This window comes from Xenopus laevis, chromosome 6S, assembly GCF_017654675.1.
Source record: "Xenopus laevis strain J_2021 chromosome 6S, Xenopus_laevis_v10.1, whole genome shotgun sequence".
Lineage (NCBI taxonomy): Eukaryota > Metazoa > Chordata > Amphibia > Anura > Pipidae > Xenopus > Xenopus laevis.
In genome coordinates this window covers 19,196,213-19,215,125 of record NC_054382.1, presented here as the reverse complement: position 1 = coordinate 19,215,125, position 18,913 = coordinate 19,196,213, and the positions used below count along the sequence as shown (strand labels likewise).

At 42.2% G+C, this 18,913-nt stretch overlaps 1 protein-coding gene across 8 annotated transcripts in view; it reads left to right on the top strand.

Annotated features, from left to right (window-relative positions):
* Positions 1 to 1,387: 1,387 nt before the first annotated feature.
* Positions 1,388 to 18,913, top strand: part of kiaa1217.S (KIAA1217 S homeolog) — a 261,072-nt gene continuing 243,546 nt past the window's right edge. For 2 of the 8 annotated variants that reach the window (XM_041567415.1, XM_041567413.1), the window contains exon 1: positions 1,396 to 1,912. In XM_041567415.1, the coding sequence (XP_041423349.1) occupies positions 1,702 to 1,912 (211 nt within the window). In that variant the 5' untranslated portion in view covers positions 1,396 to 1,701. Of the gene's footprint in view, positions 1,913 to 18,913 lie in introns of all 8 variants that reach the window. The other 6 variants (XM_041567402.1, XM_018269086.2, XM_041567400.1 and 3 more) reach the window with 6 other exon arrangements.

The window sequence follows — 18,913 nt, the reverse complement described above, 5'->3', positions numbered from 1 at the left end:
GTTGGGTTGCATAGAACCTACATCCTCTACTGAATTCCTTTTACACATATATTTGGGTGTCTATGGTAGAGGTAAACCGGATTGTTCTCTTCAGACTAGAACTGCACTGGCCACTAGGGGCGCTGTAGGCTGGACATCATTCTTTATCTCAGCAGAGGCACGTACTACTGCAGAATGAAATCATATGTAGCATAGAGAATCTTTATGTGTGCATAATAGGAGGTGTCTTTATATTTGACTAGTGGTTCAGGGGTAGTATATACACGAAAAATTGTCTTTCATTTTTGTATTATTCGTGGTATTTAGTGATAGGCGGATTTGGGGTGTTTCGCCGAAAAATTTGCAAAACGGCGCCGGCATCTCGTTTTTGACGAAATTTTCGCGGTGGTTTTGTGAATTTATTCACCAGCGTTTTAATTCGCCCATCACTAGTGGTTTTTGAGTTATTTAGCTTTTTATTTAGAATCTCTCCCGTTTCCAATTAAAATTACCCTAGCAACCATGTATTGATTTGAATAAGAAACTGAGGAGAGGCCTGAATAGAAAAATGATTAATAGAAAGTAGCAATAACAATACATATGTAGACTTACAGAACATTTGTTTTATAGATGGGGTCAGTGACCCCCCCTCCATTTGAAAGCTAAAAAGAGTCAGAAGTAAAAGGCAAATAATTAAACTATAATAAAGAAAAAAATGAAGGTCAGTTGAAAACATTGCTTAGAATTAGCCATTCTATGACATACTAAACGGTGAATCACCCCTTTAAAGAAATCTTTTAAAAAAAAAGGTATTACAGGTATGGGATCCGTTATCCAGAAACCCATTATCCAGAAAGCTCCGAATTACGGAAAGGCCGTGTTCCACTTTATACCAATGATCCAAATTTTATAAAAACTTTAATAATTAAAACAATAACTTGTACTTGATCCCAACTAAGATATAATCAATCCTTATTAGAAGTAAAACCATCTTATTGGGGTTATTTCACGTTTACATGATTTTCTAGTAGACTTAAGGTACGAAGATCCAAATTACGGAAAGATCTGTTATCCGGAAAAAAAAAACAGGTCCCGAACATTCTGGATAACAGGTCCCATACCTGTACTAAAACCTAATTGGAAAAAAAATGATTTACACAGTTCGATGTCACGCTTTGTTTGGTTCACAAAAAAATCTACATATAAGTAAAACTGAATATATTTTTATTTAATCTATAAAAATACCTGGAGCCTTTACTTTCCCTGCATTTGCCTAGACATCTGGCAAATCCTTAGTGTTTTCTCCCAGGCACGCATATCTGCCCTGTGTTCTGCACACTTACCTGGGTAGGAGGGGCACATTCTTGTTCCGCTTTATTGATGTCCAGTTTCCAGTCTGAACATGCCACTGAGACACATGTACACTCATAGCTACACATACACCGCCACTGTGAGACTCCACTGCTGCAGAGAAGTCACATGAATTATCCAAAAGCCCATTTACATTCCACAGGTCTGATAAAGTGCTGGTGTGACTGCCCACTGCCTCTCGGCTTCAACCTGATTAAACTTGCCTCCTCCTAGCACTTGTATCCCAGCAGCTGCTGCCCAGCTCACAGCTCTCCAGGAATTCTCCACTGCTGCTAAAAAACGATGAGAAACTGATGAGGATCTGGGCTGCCTCCTGCTATTTGGATATATAAAGTCTGTGCAGTGGCAGCAATGTCCAAGCCATCACGTTCGGCCAGGCCCTTGCCATCTCATGTACACTCTAAGCCGCCTATGAATAGGAAAGAAGATTTTAGCAACCGAGGAAGGAAAATCAGCTTAGGAGAGAAGATTCTACGAGCAGGCAGTGAAGAGAACCTCTCTAAGCAGCAAGTGCAAGCAGCACAAATACTCAGCAGGCAAGTCAGCTCCAGCAGCAATAAAGGTACAGTGATTTCTTCTCTCCACGCTCTCTCTTTAAGAAATATTAGATATTGCTTTATTCTTCATCGCTTGCCGTCTGTTTGAACTGCATTGTGTCCTGAACTGAAACTCCCAAGTGGTTGTTGAGCTGCAACTCCTTGAACCCATTGACTGGTGGGAGTAAGTCCAACAACAGCCCCCTCTGCATTGTTGTTATGTCCTTGTTCCTTTTATTGTTTGTACCCAGCACATAGCAAAGGTTTCATACTATACCCCCCCCCCCCAGCAAGGGCTTTGCTCCTCACCTGGAATCAGGGCAACGGGCCGACATTAGCATGAATAGTTTGTCACGCTAGAAATTCTGTTTAATACAGTACATTCCACGTAGGACTTGTTTCTTCAATGCAGCACATCAGGTCAGAGAGCACTGCAGGTAACCACTACTCGCTGAGTGTCTTAGATTAGGCAACAGATTAAGGGCAGTGCAACTAAAGGTTAAGCAATGTTAGAATAGGAAGATTTACTTGTCACAGCTTATACTGTCCTATGCATGGGAAACGCATTTACGTAGACCTGTTATTCTTTTTCAGTTTCGGATGCTTCATCACTCCATAAGTTCTTCCACCTACATTATATTTTACCCTGGGCAAAGTAGGCTATGGGCAACACTAATATAATTATGGCTATTTTGCCCCATTTTAGTTCCTAACTGCAGCTCTTGCTACCTACAAGTCCTGATCTAATAAGATAATAATAAGATTCTTTAATTGTCACATGCATAGTTATTCAAGTAGAACATGCAGTGAAATGCATCCTGATCCACTTTTTTAGACTGTGCAAATTTTTTTAAAATTAATTATAGCAGCAGAGTGGGACCCAGAAGCATTGGAACTCCATTGGAATCATAAAAAACATCTCTGCTACTTTAGTTCCTCGTGAGGCAACTTCGGGCGTGAGGCAACTTTGGGCGAATTAAGAAAACAAAGTGATCCGAGTGCCATCCCACTGGTGATTTAGATTCTAGCCGGTGGGAAGGCGTTTCGGGGAGATTAGTCACCCGAAGAAGAGGCAATTTGTGGCGGAGCGACTAAATCTCCCGAATCTTAGCGTGTGTCACTAGCCTTACCAGTCTAGCCTTATCCGCATTTGTCATTCATTAACACAATGTTGACTTTGGTGCCTTACAAAAAGCAAAAAGGACAACATTTAAATTTCCCCAGTGATGTGTACTTGCAGTTCATAGGTCCGTTTCAGTGTACAGCAGGCAGATGCTAGGAATAGCAAGCAACTAAGGCTGCTATACACAGCAAAGTATACACAGTATTTGAAAAACACTTCTTTTATTTTACAAGCCTTGGAGCTCCTTTAAACAGTGACTCAGTACAATAAATAAAAAGCTTGTTGATTGTTTCAAATGGCAGAAGTGAGCCGCAGGGAATATTTGAGTGCCGTGTGTTTGGGAAGGAAAGGTCAGATGCTATTTCATGGCTGGTGGCAAAGCATGGCAGGGAACTTTCTCAGCAGAGAACTTAGAGAAAAGGAAGAGCTTTTCTCATATCATTAGATCATTTCACTTTTTAATTAGGTCCATTTCCTCCAGTGTGTCCTTAGGGCCCGCACAAATACTGTGTTTTTTTTTCCCAAATCCTATTTTCCTACGTTGGAAATATGCAAAGTGGGAATTAGCTGCTGCAGATTATTCAGCACAAATATCAATTCCCTAGATTTTTCTGTGAAATTGAATTAGCTTCCCTGCGTAGCTATTCGTTGCGGCACCTGAGAGATTCTGCCCAGTCATTACTTTCCCTGGGGTATTGTTTGTTGTGCTAAACTTTTATTGGGATACAAGTCTGGGCAGTCTAAAGCTGGCCATAGACGCAAAGATCCCATTGTTCAAATCCTACCACTTTAGTTGTATAATCACATTTACTTTACAGTGCTACGCAATATGTTGGCGCTATATAAATACATGTTAATAATAATAATAATACCACTTACCATTCAGATGAAATAAAGTAGTAAAAGAACAGATCAGCTGATGTTCTGCCCCTGACAGCAATCGTACGAAAGTTATGTCTGACAAAAGCTGGTGACAGTCTCCCACTGAAAATCGTACGATCGGCAATACATGCAGAGATATTACCCGCAGCCGACAGAAATCTTTTAACCTGTCCGATCGACCAAACGACCGATCTCCGCAGGACGAAAAATGTCGGGACTCTCCACACATGGTCCGTAAATCATACGAATCGAGGATTCGTACGATTGGATCTTTGCGTCTATGGCCAGCTTTAAACGGGGAATTCACCGATTAATGTTGGCTTTTAACACGGGGGTCACTTGTGAACAGTTTGGCAGCTTATTGGCCAACATTAAAACCTCCTTTATTGATTGATACCTGATCTGGGTACTGTGTTATATTGATCTAGCTGGACGGAATATCCCATTGGGTAAGGACCACACCAGGCTCTGAATGCAGTCCTCTACCAACCAGGGGCCAAATGATCCATTCACTCCTCTGTTCCACAACTTGCCCATATGAGGTGATCTTCCCATGTACGCATACAAATAACTTACATGTGACTGGTCCGCATCTACCCTTGTGGTGGCCCTCCGTCAGCAGGACTCCGCTCCAGACACAGTAACAACGTCCAAGATAACAGTAGATAGACGGGAACCGTAATAACCACGGGTAGTTTTAGAATAAAAAAAAGTCTTTATTTCCAAGCATCTTTAAAAACACAAACAGGTATCCTCCTGGAGCTCTTTAACTAAACCATGACGTGTCTAGTCACCTGACGCGTTTCATGCCTCTCTTTGGCACTTCATCAGAGGTGGAGTCTAGTCCTAGCTCTCTGCCTTATATAGTGTGTACAATTAAAACAATATACCCTTTAAAATTAACATATTACACTTTTGGTTTATTATCAGGCTGTAACTTTGCTATATAATTATGTGTTTTTAAAGATGCTTGGAAATAAAGACTTTTTTTAATTCTAAAACTACCCGTGGTTATTACGGTTCCCGTCTATCTACTGCGATCTTCCCATGTATAGCTTGACTCTATTGAAGATCAGACTTGCTGGTTCAATCCAATGTTAAAGTTCATATATCACAGGTATGGGGCCTGTTATCCAGAATGCTGGGGATGTGGGGTTTTCCGGGTGAGGGATCTTTCCGTAATTTGGATCTCCATAACTTAACTCTATTAAAAAAAATAATTTTAACACTAAATAAACCCAACAGGACTCCATTAAGAATTAATTATAACTTAGTTTAGCTAGGACAAAAGTACAAGGTATGTTTTTATTACTACAGATAAAAAGGAAATCATATCTAAAAATGTGAATTATTTGATTAAAATGGAGTTTATAGGAGAAGGCCTTTCTGTAATTCAGAGCTTACTGGATAACGGGTTTAAGAATAACAGATCCCATACATGTATTAGCACTTCAGTGACCGTTGATACACTAGAACAGTGCTGTCCAACTTCTGTGATACTGAGGGACAAAATTTTACTGGCCTATGTGGGGAGGGCAGATAATGGAAGTCAGTGTTGGCTACTCCCCCTTTTAAACCACACCCACTGTAAACCACACCCATATTACCACAAGAACTTTTAATATCATATCCACATTAACGGTGGTAGCACACCAAAAAACCAAATGGTTGGTGCTCACTGCAGGGAAATCCCTCCTCACTCATATGTGAAAACTTTAAATTATGTTAAAAACGTACCCTTAAATCCATATGGCTCATCCTCCCCTGTGGATAATACAACAACCCCCCAACACATGATTAAACACCTTAGGGGCCCATAACAACTATTTCCAAATGCTAACAAACCCCAAGAACAAACCCCTCACAGGCTTACATTCCACAGGTAGCGGAGGGCAAGCAGAGAATGGCACACACAAGCAGCACTGGGCAAGCAGAGAATGGCACACACAAGCAGCACTGGGCAAGCAGAGAATGGCAAACACAAGCAGCACTGGGCAAGCAGAGAATGTCACACACAAGCAGCACTGGGCAAGCAGAGAATGGCACACACAAGCAGCACTGGGCAAGCAGAGAATGGCAAACACAAGCAGCACTGGGCAAGCAGAGAATGGCACACACAAGCAGCATTGGGCAAGCAGAGAATGGCACACACAAGTAGCACTGGGCAAGCAGAGAATGTCACACACAAGCAGCACTGGGCAAGCAGAGAATGGCACACACAGGGAGGGAAGGCAGAACAGAGCAGGAGACAGGGAAACCTATCATTCTAAAATGTACTACATACAGTGACACAGTGCTGGTTCCCCATAAGCATTTTGAATAAGGGCAGTTTCAGTCTGGGTCTCAGGTGTGAACAAAACAGGCTTTAGGATATAAACAATAGAGGTATCACAAGTGTGAACAATACAGGGGGATCACAGGTGTGAACAATACAGGGGATTAGTCTGAATTTGAGGTTTAAACAATGCAGGGGCCAGTTAGTCTCTGTAGTGATACCTTTTAAAGTTTACATATAGTAAACAGAAACAGCATGTGGGGGGCCATAGAAGGGGGGTCACGGGCCGCCAGTTGGACAGCCCTGCACTAGAAGGTCTCTTCTTTTCACCATTTGCTGCCCATTTTATAATAAAAGGGGAATGACCGTTAGCATCTCCCCCCTGCATCATCGTGATGCCTCTGTCCCCCCTTTCCTGCCTATTAAATGCTTCTGACCAGTGGTTGGGGGTGTTTAGTCCTCCTTTCAGCATCAAACTGTGGAGGTCTGTGGCCTTCAGGGCTGCAACCTCAGGGACCCCCACACCCACCTCCGGGGTCCCCTGCCAAAGACGTGAGGTCAATCATGGACACCACAACCTCTTCTTACTACTTGTGTACCGTATAGTCTCATTGCGGCTGTGGTCTGGAGGAAAGGTCAGGGGAGAGCACAGATGTTTCAGGCGGGTCTGGTCAGCCTGGGCCCATCTGGGTTTTTCCCGGTCTCCAACCCTGTCCCGCTTGATGTAACACTGATGCTTGTGAACATTTAGCACTAGCGTAGGGTAGTGTCACATGGGGAGACAAAAGCTTTTCATATCTTCCCTAATGCACAGTTAAATCATGCCCCATTATGTTCAGGCAGGAGAATTGATAATTAACACCTTAGTTAACAGCTTTATGGCCTGAACTGTAAGAAGCAGCTGCACCACAGTCAAAATGCTGTCAGCCAGTCCATGTACAAAATATGACTCTGTCGACCACATCTTGCCTCACGCCTGATAAGAGCAGGACTACATAATGCAGCCTTTCAGCAAGCGCCTGGGTAACCTGACACTGATGATTAGCACTTCACCCCGAGGCCTGAGAGGGGAACATTCCTTGGTTTCAAGTGGGTTTTTTTTTTTTAGAAATTCTTTGCAGCATGACTTGCCACGGGAGGGTAAATACAGGAGGGGATGACACATTATCTTATCTGAGTGCATGGATTAAGTAGCTCATTTGTACTGCCGGAGAGTGAAGCAGCCATCAGTGGATGTGACTCATAAAAGCGCGTGTTGCCTTTGCTGGAATGGGCCCTTTATTCTACTGTAGGACTTAAGCTTTGATCACGAGCATCATGTTGCCTTAAGCTGGCCATTCATGGGTCGATAAAAGCTGCCAACAGACCAAGATGGCATCTTTCGGCCCATGTGTGGGGCCAGGGCAGCCATCAGAGGGGGAGAGTTGTAGGGGGCCCCAAGGGTAACGCCACACTTGCTTGATTAGCCGGGCCCCCCATCTTTCTGAGAGCTGCTGACTTCGGGAAGGCATGGACGTTTAAGGGGCCCTTCCCACCAATTTTCTTATAATGTGGGGGGGGGCCCTGGCCACCAATTTTTTTTTCTCATATGTGGTCTTAGCCACCAATATTTTTTAATGGGGGGGGCCTTGACCACAAATGTTTTTTTTATGGGGGGCACTGACCACCAATATCTTTTTATTTTTTATTAACATGTGGGAACCATAGCCACCAATATTTTTTTTTGTTTTTTTACTGTGTTGTGGGGAGGGCTGACCTGTAGGCGGGGCTTGCGGTGGGCGCAGCCCAGGGGGCCCAGGAAATTTTGTCGTATGGGGCCCTGCGATTTCTGATGGCGGTCCTGTGTGGGGCCCTCTGACGGGCTTCCCCGATTTATATCTGGTCGAAAGTCGGGCAGATGTTGATCAGGCAGAGTTAAAAATTCTGTCAGATCGCGGCCGCATCTATTCATTGATGTGGTCCTGCGATCTGACCGCCTGTATTGCATACAATTATGATCCGATCGTTGGGCCCTAGGGCCCATGATCAGTTCAGCCAGATATCGCCCACCTTAATGTGGCCATATTGGGGGAGAGATCCGCTCATTTGGCAAGATCACCAAATGAGTGCATCTCTACGTGTATGGCCACCTTAAGAAGTGACATGGAGAAAAGACTAGGCTGGAACATGTGAACTGTGCATAATAACCAATTTGGGACTAGACTTTAGGATGGGCAGTCAGATAGATGTAATGATTAGTGGGAGAGTACGGAGTCTATGAATTGCAGGGCAGGATGCAAAGTGCAACAATTGGCACAGTTCACCATCATTTCTGCGCTTTTATCCATGCCCTGCACATAAGTGAATTGCTGCAAACCTCTGTGCTCTAAAATATAGTGCAGAGACCAGAGTTGTCCTCATGAGTACAAAGCTGCCCTTTTGTAGGCACTGTCCCACCAATCCCCTAACCCTCAGATGTGCAAATTAGTGTGTACTCACAGGTGTAGGCCACAATGAGTCCTGTACTTACCAACTTCTCTGTTGCAAGTGATAAAGACAGGGCTGCCTTGTGCTCGCTGGCACTGAGCTCTGCACCTACTTCCAGACCCAAGTGGTATTAAATACTAACTTGCCCTTTTCTACCCTTTAGTGCTCTAAAACATGTGCCAGGGTCAGAGTAAATGACCCCTATGTTAGGAATCCCTTCTAACATAGTCTGATGCTGCCACCATAGTTGAAGCCCTTTTCACCCATCCAGTTTAACATGAGCAATAACAAAAAAAGTGGGTGCTTCTTCTTGCATTCAAAGGCTGAAGCCTTTTTAGTGGACCATGCACATGGTGAGCTTTTAAATGCAATGCCTACCTGCAGCCAAATGTAGGATGATTAAGAACTAGAGCTGTGATTGGCTGCTAGTGAGAATTGGGTGATTCCGGCTAACTGTACTAGAGAGCAAGCATCAAAAACACATGAAGGCACAATGTTTTACTCACTGGCCTTAGTCCAGTACGAGTGTCATTATCATAAATATTCCGGCCCAGATTTGTGGAAAGGCCACCAAGGCCCGGGCCTAGAGCGGCAGGATTTTAGGGGGCGGCATGCTGCCCAACCACACCCACATTGGTTCAGAAACACTGGGGATGTGCAGGAGATACAATAGTGTTCGAAATGCAAAGAATATAACGTTGACTTTTTTCATTATATTTGGTCATGTCCAATGATAAAGATTCTATGGGAGAAAATCAAACGTTTCATCAAAGATTCAGTCAATATTAAATTGGGTCCAGAATTCACACTTTTAGACAAGAAAGTTTCATCTGTTACGGCAAATAATGTCCTTTTTGTCAACTCTTCAGCTGAGGTTCTTGATTTTTGTCATCTATCAATGGCAGCCACTAGGAAATCTATATTTTTGTTCTGGATAACAGAAAAAATCCCCCACTCTAAAAGATGTAAAATTGCTTGTGCAACAATCCCCATTGCTCTGGTCCCAATGATGAAAATTTGAACTAATAAAAGCGAGGGGAGGAGGGTAAATCCGGCCCTGTAAATATTTATGTTGGGATTATAGTGAATTAAATAAAACATTGTTACCCCTGTGTTCATCTCTCACCCCCCCGCCACTATGTGTAGTAGTGTAGAACATGATCACACTTACTCTAAGGCACTTACTCTACCCGTAGGTATCATTCTGTAGTGAAGGGAGGCAAATTCCCCCTAGGATTACATCAGTGTTGGACTGGGATGCCAGGGGCCCACTTTCCAAACTATTGTTCCTCGTCTCCTCACTCCACCTCTTTATTCTCCCAGTCTTTTATATTTACTTAGTCTATTTTTTTTTAGTCTTTTATATTTACTTAGTCTATTTTTCCATTATTAAGCATTTTTCCCCATAAAGAAATAGGGAATGACCATGAAATATGCCAAATGGTTAGAAGCAAAAGGGTCCACTGACACCTGGGCCCTCCGGGAGTTTTCCTGGTATCCCGGTGGGCCAGTCCGACACTGGATTACATACCCACGGGCATTTTTACACCTAATTGTGTGTTCCGCCGCATGGCACCACAGGCATCTTTACCTATTAGTCCTGAATGTGTGAAAACAAAATGATGAAGATCTGTGTTTATTTAATTCAGTGCCTGTTTATGCTCCCATGGGTACCGATCCACAGGGGAACTTGGATGCATTAACACTTGCTTTGCCAAAATCCACCACATCAGATACAATTTAAGGGCCATGTGGGCATAGCCTGGGGGCTGTACTGTTTTAATACTGGGTGTTTTTCCTTCTTAGCAAAGACATAAACATATAAAAGGCGAGGGTGACATATGTTGCCTGATGTGACCCTGCGAATCGTGACCTACATCTTTGCCGAGTGGGTCATGTGTCTGCTGCCATAAGGGGCTTTGGATCTGAGAACAGGCAAATATCCAACAGGCTGTGAGAAAGCTGTCTGACTCTATCCTAACAGCACGTAAGGAAGAGCAAAGAACTGTCTATAAAATCCCTCCTTCTGCGGTCAGACCCCTTGGCAGTCAGTTGTGCAGAGCCTGGGTAATGTAACTGCTGCAGATGTAGGAAATGTCTCAATAAATAAATGTCATAGCTAGGGGCATAACTACAGAGGAAGCAGACCTTGCGGCTGCAGGGGGCCCCATGAGGCCCTAATTAATGAGCAGTTTCAATATATATTGGTAAAACAGGACAACCTCTGGATATGTTGGGGGCCCTAAATTTAATTTGTTGTGGGGCCGATACCTCCCAACTGTCCCTTTTTCGGAGGGACAGTCCCTCTTTTGACAGCTCAACCCGCAGTCCCTCATTTGTACTGGAAAGTCCCTCTTTTCTCTGCACTGAACAGCCAGAAAAAGAAACAAAGTTTCTCACTTAATTGGCTTTTAGCAGATAGCCCAGAACAGCTAACAGGTGCAAATAAGATACTTTGTAACAATTTTGAGACACAAAAACACAGTTTAGATAAGGAGAAATATTTTCAAACTTTCATAACCTGCCAAATTTTTTGGTAATTAGGGGGTGTGGCCACAGAAAGCGGCGGGGTCCAAAAAATTGCTGCGCTACGTACGGAAAAAAATTTATGTATGGTGGGGCCCAGTAATATCTAGTTACACCCAGTGGCATAACTACTGGGGGAGCAGGGGGTGCAATTGGGCCAGGGCCCGGCAGCTTGCGCGCCACTGACTCCGGCGGAGATCCGGGCTGATTCTGGGCGTACGGAGGAAGGCAGGGAGCCCGGCTGCACGTCCCGCTCCAGGGCCCATCCCCCTCTAGTTACGTTGCTGGTTACACCACTGGTCTTATCACTGTAATGATCTGGATAAAGTTATTGGTGTTTTCCCACCTTGTGGCCATTGTGCCCCCCATTAATGACACGTCAGTTCCTGGAGGAAGTGATGAATGCAGTGGGATAGAATCTGCTTGGCTATGCTAATTGCCCTGCATTCCTTCAGGTGACTGATTTGTTTACTCCATTGACATTCCCTGCAGCTCAATCATGGAGACAAGTCAGCACACTCATGACTTGGACTCACACGAGCCAGTGCCAGAGACTCTGCTGAAAACAGTAGCACCCTTGCAGCACAGTGGCATTTGTCTCTGGATTTAATTTAAAGGAGAACTGCAGCCAACAATAAAATCTTCTGCATGAGCACAAAGTAAATTTAATTAAAATTAATTTTGAATTAATTCATGTGTCTCAAGCTATTTGGAGCTGATGAGGTAAGATGACATCTATGTCTATTTAATAGATCTATACTGGAAATATTTTCTTTTCAAAGTTACGCGGCACCATAGGTTATGGGTAAGATTGCCACCTCACCCCTTTAAAACCAGCCACTTATTGAATCCACATCCTGCATGGCTAGTTGGTCATTCATTTCATTTCATTTTTGCTACAGAGCATTTGATTTTTAGATGTGGTCAGTGACCCTCATTTGAAAGCTGGAAAGAGTCAGGAGAAGATACGTACTTCAAAAACTATAAAAAAAAAATTACAAATGAAGGCCAATCCAAAAGTTGATCAGAATTAGCCATCAACTTACATGCTAATGGGGGAATGTAATATGTTTCGTTAGCGCAAAATAACATTCGCAAACACCTTTGATCATGTTAGCGTCCGTCTTGACTGATCGCAGACCTCAACGTCATCCTCGCAATGTTTGTGAACCTGCGCAGTGTATGTAATAAGATTTCACAACCGCAAAGCATTTTTTGCGACAAAATATTTAACGAGACTCCAGAGCAGGTGTTAACGCTAACCTTTGCATATCGATAATGCACAAGGTAGTATTCGCTAGCGAATTATTTTACATTGTGAGCAGTGATAAACATTTAAAAAAAATGCCATTTTCAATAACGCTTCCAATTTTTAATTACGTTCCCCCCTAATGGCTATTACTGAAGACCGGTTGAAGCTGCGTTCCGTTTTTCTGCGTTCAGCCGCAGGGGAGCGCAGGAATAGACGCATTTAGCTTTTTTCAATGGGGCTGTACTCACACAGGCGCGTGTAGGCACTGAACGCAGGTTGAGACGCAACATGCTGCATTTTTCCTGCGCCTGTGTGAGTACAGCCCCATTGAAAAAAGCTAAATGCGTCTATTCCTGTGCTCCCCTGCGGCTGAACGCAGAAAAACGGAACGCAGTGGAGCGCAGCGTCAACCGCTCATCAGTAAGAGCCCTAAAAGTTGAACCACCCTTTTAAACAGATAGTAAGCATATTAAAGCCTAATTGATACATTTTACCAAATAATGAACGTATCAAGAGCCCGCAGGTATTACTTCTTTGATCTTTCAGTTTGTGTGATCAAAAATCAAATTAGGCTGTAAATTCAGCTCTCTTAACTGGACACATGTAGAATCTACCAGAAGCATGGCTTGTTCGTGCAGTGCAAAGATCTAAATAAAGTATCCATCAAATGGGATATGAGCGTGATACAATGCATGAGTAATAAGCTCAGTTGTTTCGATAATTCATGGCTTCAAAGAAATGAGTGTAATCTGCAGCATGGATCTAAATCTAACTTGTTCCATCCTGATCAATGATCAGGGATCAAACACTGAGCTCACCCCCCCCCCCCATTATCCTTTACTTATTTGGATTAAAATTTTGATTTATTTGCAGGCATGTTGCAGGCTGGATTAGCAATCAATCCAGGGACATGAGTTTTTTCTAGTAAACCATATGCTATGCATGTATAGGAAATACTCTTTTACCCTTCTACATGTGCATTGTTAGCAGGGGGTATCATGGCTACCCTAGAAAGTTTTGCACAGAAATATTTAAAATCTTGATTTTGTCCATGGCTGATGGCTTTTTCACTGCTCACTTCAATGGAAAGCTCAACTCTTGACCTATTTATGCACAGGAGCTGGAAGGGCAGCTCCATCCATTGCTGTTTAATTCAATCACTGGCTCCTGATTTGCTACTGTACAAGAAAATGATGTATTACTAAAGTTATCAGTGCAATAGAGTAGAGACCTGCAGCAGGTCAGGTACCCAAGGGTACCTATGGAATACAGGCAAAATGGTCAGGTAGAAAGTTTACTAACCGGGCAGGCAGTCTTTGGGTACTGGTATCTGGGTCAGCTGTGGGACTGAGCCCTCCCTCCAATACCTGATTATTATGCAATTTATTTACATATACCTTGTTGATCTGCCTCCAGTGTGATGTCACTTCTAGTCATGTAGGTCCCTAGGTTGGGTGGTAAGGAAAGGTATTGCGGGTGCAGGCTGAGTAGTCGGTCTGGGAAGGGACCATATAGTGGTGGCGGGTGCAGGTTGTGGGTCAGCGGGTCCAGATCAACTTTTTGTAGTCAGCACTCATCCACCTCTTAGTAATTCAGACGGTGCACGTGTCCAGTGGCCCACTGTCCAACCGGTTTCACAAATATTCCCATATACGACACAGCTCCATTCAGGATAATAACTTTAAAAAGCCTTTATTTGCACATGGCTTTTAGATCTGCATCAAACATGACGTTTCGGGCTCACCCGTAGCCCTTTTTCAAATTCAATTTGTGGGTCAAATTGTGGGTCTGCAGGTCCAGGTCAGGCACAGGTCTGCCAGACTGTAACTGTGCAGGACATCAACAACAGAGAACTGTTCCAGTTCAAAGAAGTCATTTGTAAGTTAGTTGAAAAACAGGGCAATAGGTGTACACCATGAAATACACACCTACATTGTAAATAAACAGCAATACACGTGGGTTTATAGTCACAACTGGCTTTACGAGTGTAGAAGTGTCAGACTGACCTACTAGTACCAGAGGATAACCTAGTGGGCCCATGCTGTAGTGGGCCTCATCTCCACTGCAGGCAATCCCTATGTATACTGTCTTTAGTACTGATATTCAGTTTATTGCCATTGATTGAGACATCCTTTGGCAAAGCTAATTATCCACACATGCTATAACACTATTCCCTTCTGCCTGTTTGCTTAATAAACATTTACCAAACTGAGTTATATCAGTAGGTAAGTGTCAGTTTGCTCAATACATCGGATGACCATAACATAGAGTTCTGTTCCTCCTCTTTATAAATAATAGCACAAAGGTCATATTATTATTACTAGACCCTATTGTTATAACCAATAGTCCTTTCTCCAAGGTCATGTCAGATGTCTATGGTCCCAGTCTGACATAATCACAATGAAAACAAATTTTATTGGCACAACTGAACAACTGAAAATGAAAGATTCTGATATTAAACAGTATGTTTGTTGTATGCAGCAAGGCCAGGGCAGAAAGTGTCTATGATTGATGAGCTCTCGCTTATTCTATGTCTATGTTTTCTTTACCACGGGATGCGATCGCCACTTAATTGGAAATTTCACAGGCGTTGCTCAGGTGCTTGCTTTTGGGTGTCACTTCAGTGGACACGTCTGTGAGTATAAACTGAAATGATTCTCATGTCGTGCATTATTTCTGCTCTTAATAGATCTCATCATGAGTGATCATATGAAGGGTAATTAATATAATTAGAGGCAGATGGAGCAGAGGAGGTTGTGGTAGGCAGAATTTATGGCATTAAAATTAGAAGCAGAGCATTGCTTTTATACGGTAAGGACAAGTTCCGCATTGTTTCCTTCAGCTCTCAAGTTTGGATGGGTGGGGAGCTACAATTTAATGCTTCTTCTTATAAACAGGGAACAATTTGCTGGAGAAGGATCAAACAAATAATTGCCTGGGCGAATGAAATGCTAAATACAGTAGCAAAGCTGGGAATGTGTGTGAAGATTCTATGGAAGTATTTCTCAATTTAACTTCCAAAACATGCCCCCTTCTTATGTTTATTATCAGCTATAACTTATATTTGGCTCTATGCCACACCTCCCTAGGTGTATAGAGAAACAGCATTATCATGTGAAACTGCCCTGCTTAGTTTCAGAAAAGGAAGACCAATGGGGTAATTAGATACCCATGATCCACCAGTGCGACACCCAGATATCCAAGCCTGCAGTTATTATACCCCCTCTTTTCACCCTGTGTGTCCCCTTCTCGCCATAGTTGTAAAATGTCTGGTTTTGCACCCCCTGCTGCTCCCACATTTCCCAATGTCTAGTGGCAGTTGTCTCCACAGTACTCACAATTATCTGCCCAAGAGACATTCTCTTTTTTTAATATGATGCACTTGCTGAATATGCCCCAGGTGCTATCTACCCAAAAGACACAGATTTACTGGTAAACATTTGTGCCAGGGAATGTGCATCAATCAACCCTTTTGTTTGTATGCATTTGGGGCAATTTTGGCTGCATCAGTAACACTTTCACTGTATTTTTTTTTTTTAAACTGTATTTTTTTATTTGTAATTACATGAAAAAGTAAGTGGTACATTTCCAATTCAACACAATATCAAATACATGACATGGGTTTTGAGGTGTACAAGATAAGATCAAGCCATACAACATCATTGGTCAAGTCATACAACAACAGTAATTCTCAGTATTTGAACCCAAACGACTGACAGCCTATATGGTCCGAGACATTCTTCAGGGGGGGGGGCTAGATGGAGTCCCATTCCCTATATATAAGTGAGGAACATTTCTCATCTCAACTCCTCTACAACTTATCTATGGTATCATTGAGATTCTTGCAGTTCTCGATAGTAACCGTTCCACATAAACCAGTCTTCTTCAGATTCCAACAACTTATCATGGGCCAAGGCTGTTAAATATTCCATTCTCCTAACATGTTCTATCCTATTAACTAAATCCCACAAGGATGGGGGGGTGGATCCTTCCATTTTGCGGCTATCGAACAGCGGGTTGCTGTTAGTATGCAGTTCAGAATTTCACTTTCACCATATTTTGACTATACATTAATTAGCTTTGCCCCCTTGTATAATAAGGCTGTGCTGTATACATAGCGGCCTTTAAATGTTCCAGTAAATTGAATCCAGAAGCACAATGCAAAAACAAACAGACCATGCTAACCAGAATTCGACAGAATTACAGCTTCAAAGAGATTTGGTGAATGTCCTGGAGTCTTGTAATGCCATCTGCTCTGTAAACTGAGATTATGACAAGCAAGGCATAAAATATGGATTTTTTTTTTTTCTAGGATTCAGTGTAACTATTCCACATAAATCAAACTCTAAATAAGAAAATATGCTACTTTCATAATATGATTAATAAATCCATTCCATACATTGGCACAATTTCTGTCACCTTAGTAAAGAAACATGTTATCCAGCACAAAAATTGGCACGTAATTAATCTGGCCACACCTGATTTAGTGGCATCTCAGATTAGAGCCAATGGGCACGCAGCCCACCTAATAATCACACTCTACTAATTTCCATGACATCGCTGGGCTATGGTCACACTCATTTTGCACAATGGTGGCATTTACAAAAATGTCATAAAGTTGGGCGCTTGGTAGCTTTTCATAACAGCTGAATAATAAAACAACAATAACAACAACAAATCTTTGAGCCCTAACTCTCGTAATCTAAATCTAGTATTGCACACGTTCTGGGACTATGCTCAGTAGAATAGGGAAGCCAGTAGAAGGCTTTTGGGTACTTAATGAGCCTAATGTAGTAATAGCAAGCAATAAACTGTATCAGGACTTCAGTTTCTAGTTCTACAATAGGGGTTTAAGTCACAAGTTTATCATTCTAAAATTACTAAGTCACCATACTCATGTCAGCGTAAACCCAATGTGGTGTTACCAACAATTTAGCTCTGGTCAGCCCCTCATTGCATGGTTAACTTTCTTAGGAAGAGTGTCTCCTGACCAAAGTATTGGTCCTACAGGTTGATCCTCCTTCTTGTTGCTTTTGATAGTGGAGAGCTCTTTAAATATGACATAAATTAAGGCCAAGAGACCAACATTACTGGACAAGGAAAGTGAAAATCACTGGAAGGAGCTATGATTTTTCTCGGGTTTCTCTGTTTGTACATATATTTTTCAATTGTCCGCCCGGCACGTGGAGATGTTTAGTTAATGACTGCAGACTTCTGGAGTCAATACCCATGAGAGGCACAAATAAAGTTGGTTGATCTTGACAAGAGTCATAGAAAAAAACCCAGCACATGCCATAAATATTAGCAGATGTTCTCTCCCCTTATAAGAAGAGATTTACTGCGGCAACATCCAGTGTCAGGAGCAAATAATCGGTGACTGAGAGACTGTGAAATTGGAAGACAGTAGGAAAATATTTGGATCACTGCATGTGACTTTAATAGGCTGGTTTTTGCAGATCCTCAACATACAAATCCAAGTAAAATTGTAACATTTATTGCGCTCCAGCTGATTATATTAGGAAAACAACAAGCTTTATGGCCAGTGATTAAGCGGCACAGCACAAATCTCAATGCAGCATAATCTACTGCCACTCATTAACCAAATTTTATCGTTCATAATTAACATCTTAATGATGAACTGTGCATGGAAACTTGACTCCTTTCTTCCTTTTCATGCTCACTCCTTGGAAAATGCTACTGGAAAATAAAATTAAAACGTCCTTTTCACATGTATTGGCATATCACATTGGACAATGTGGACAAATGAAGTTTCTGGAGTTGAGTTAGCAAGCACTATTATCATTTCAAAATGTCCTTCATTGTACTTTGTATGGGTTATAAAAAAAACTTCAATATGTCCATGTCACCAATGGCTTAATATCACACCCACAGAGGACCTCCTCTTGGTCTTGTTAGTTTTAACACATAGAAAGTGATATCTGGAAAGTAATAATGAAAGTTGTGAGACACTATGGTAGTATGTCAAATACAAGGCAAAATTTAAAAATGAAAGTACCTATTGGCCCTTTTAGGTGTTTTTTTACTAAGATGTCAGCCTATTCTCAGTTTCAACTGTATGTAGGAAATGAATGAAGGAGCAGGTGTGCTTAGGTCATCCCTAGTATATATGTTGTAGAATGTAGATAACCACAAGCTTATCAAGGAGTGGTGGATCCATGTAGCGATGGTCCTTACATCAGAAGTCCAAGCATTAAAATCCAGGAGAAAAAACATTAGCTCAGTTATTATCTGTGTTTTAAGGTTGAAGCCCAATGTCCACTCCAAACTCTGGATGAACCCCCTCTTTTGCACATAACATGGTTACAAACATGTATAAACAATTTCATGATTCAATATTCTGATGATACAAAGCTACAGTTTATGGAAAATGAGTTACTGGATTGTTGTAGACCTCAACAAAGCCATCTCATTCATACCTCATGACCATATTGCATGGACCTTTTAGCCATCAAATTAGCCAGCGACAATTATTTACTGGCATC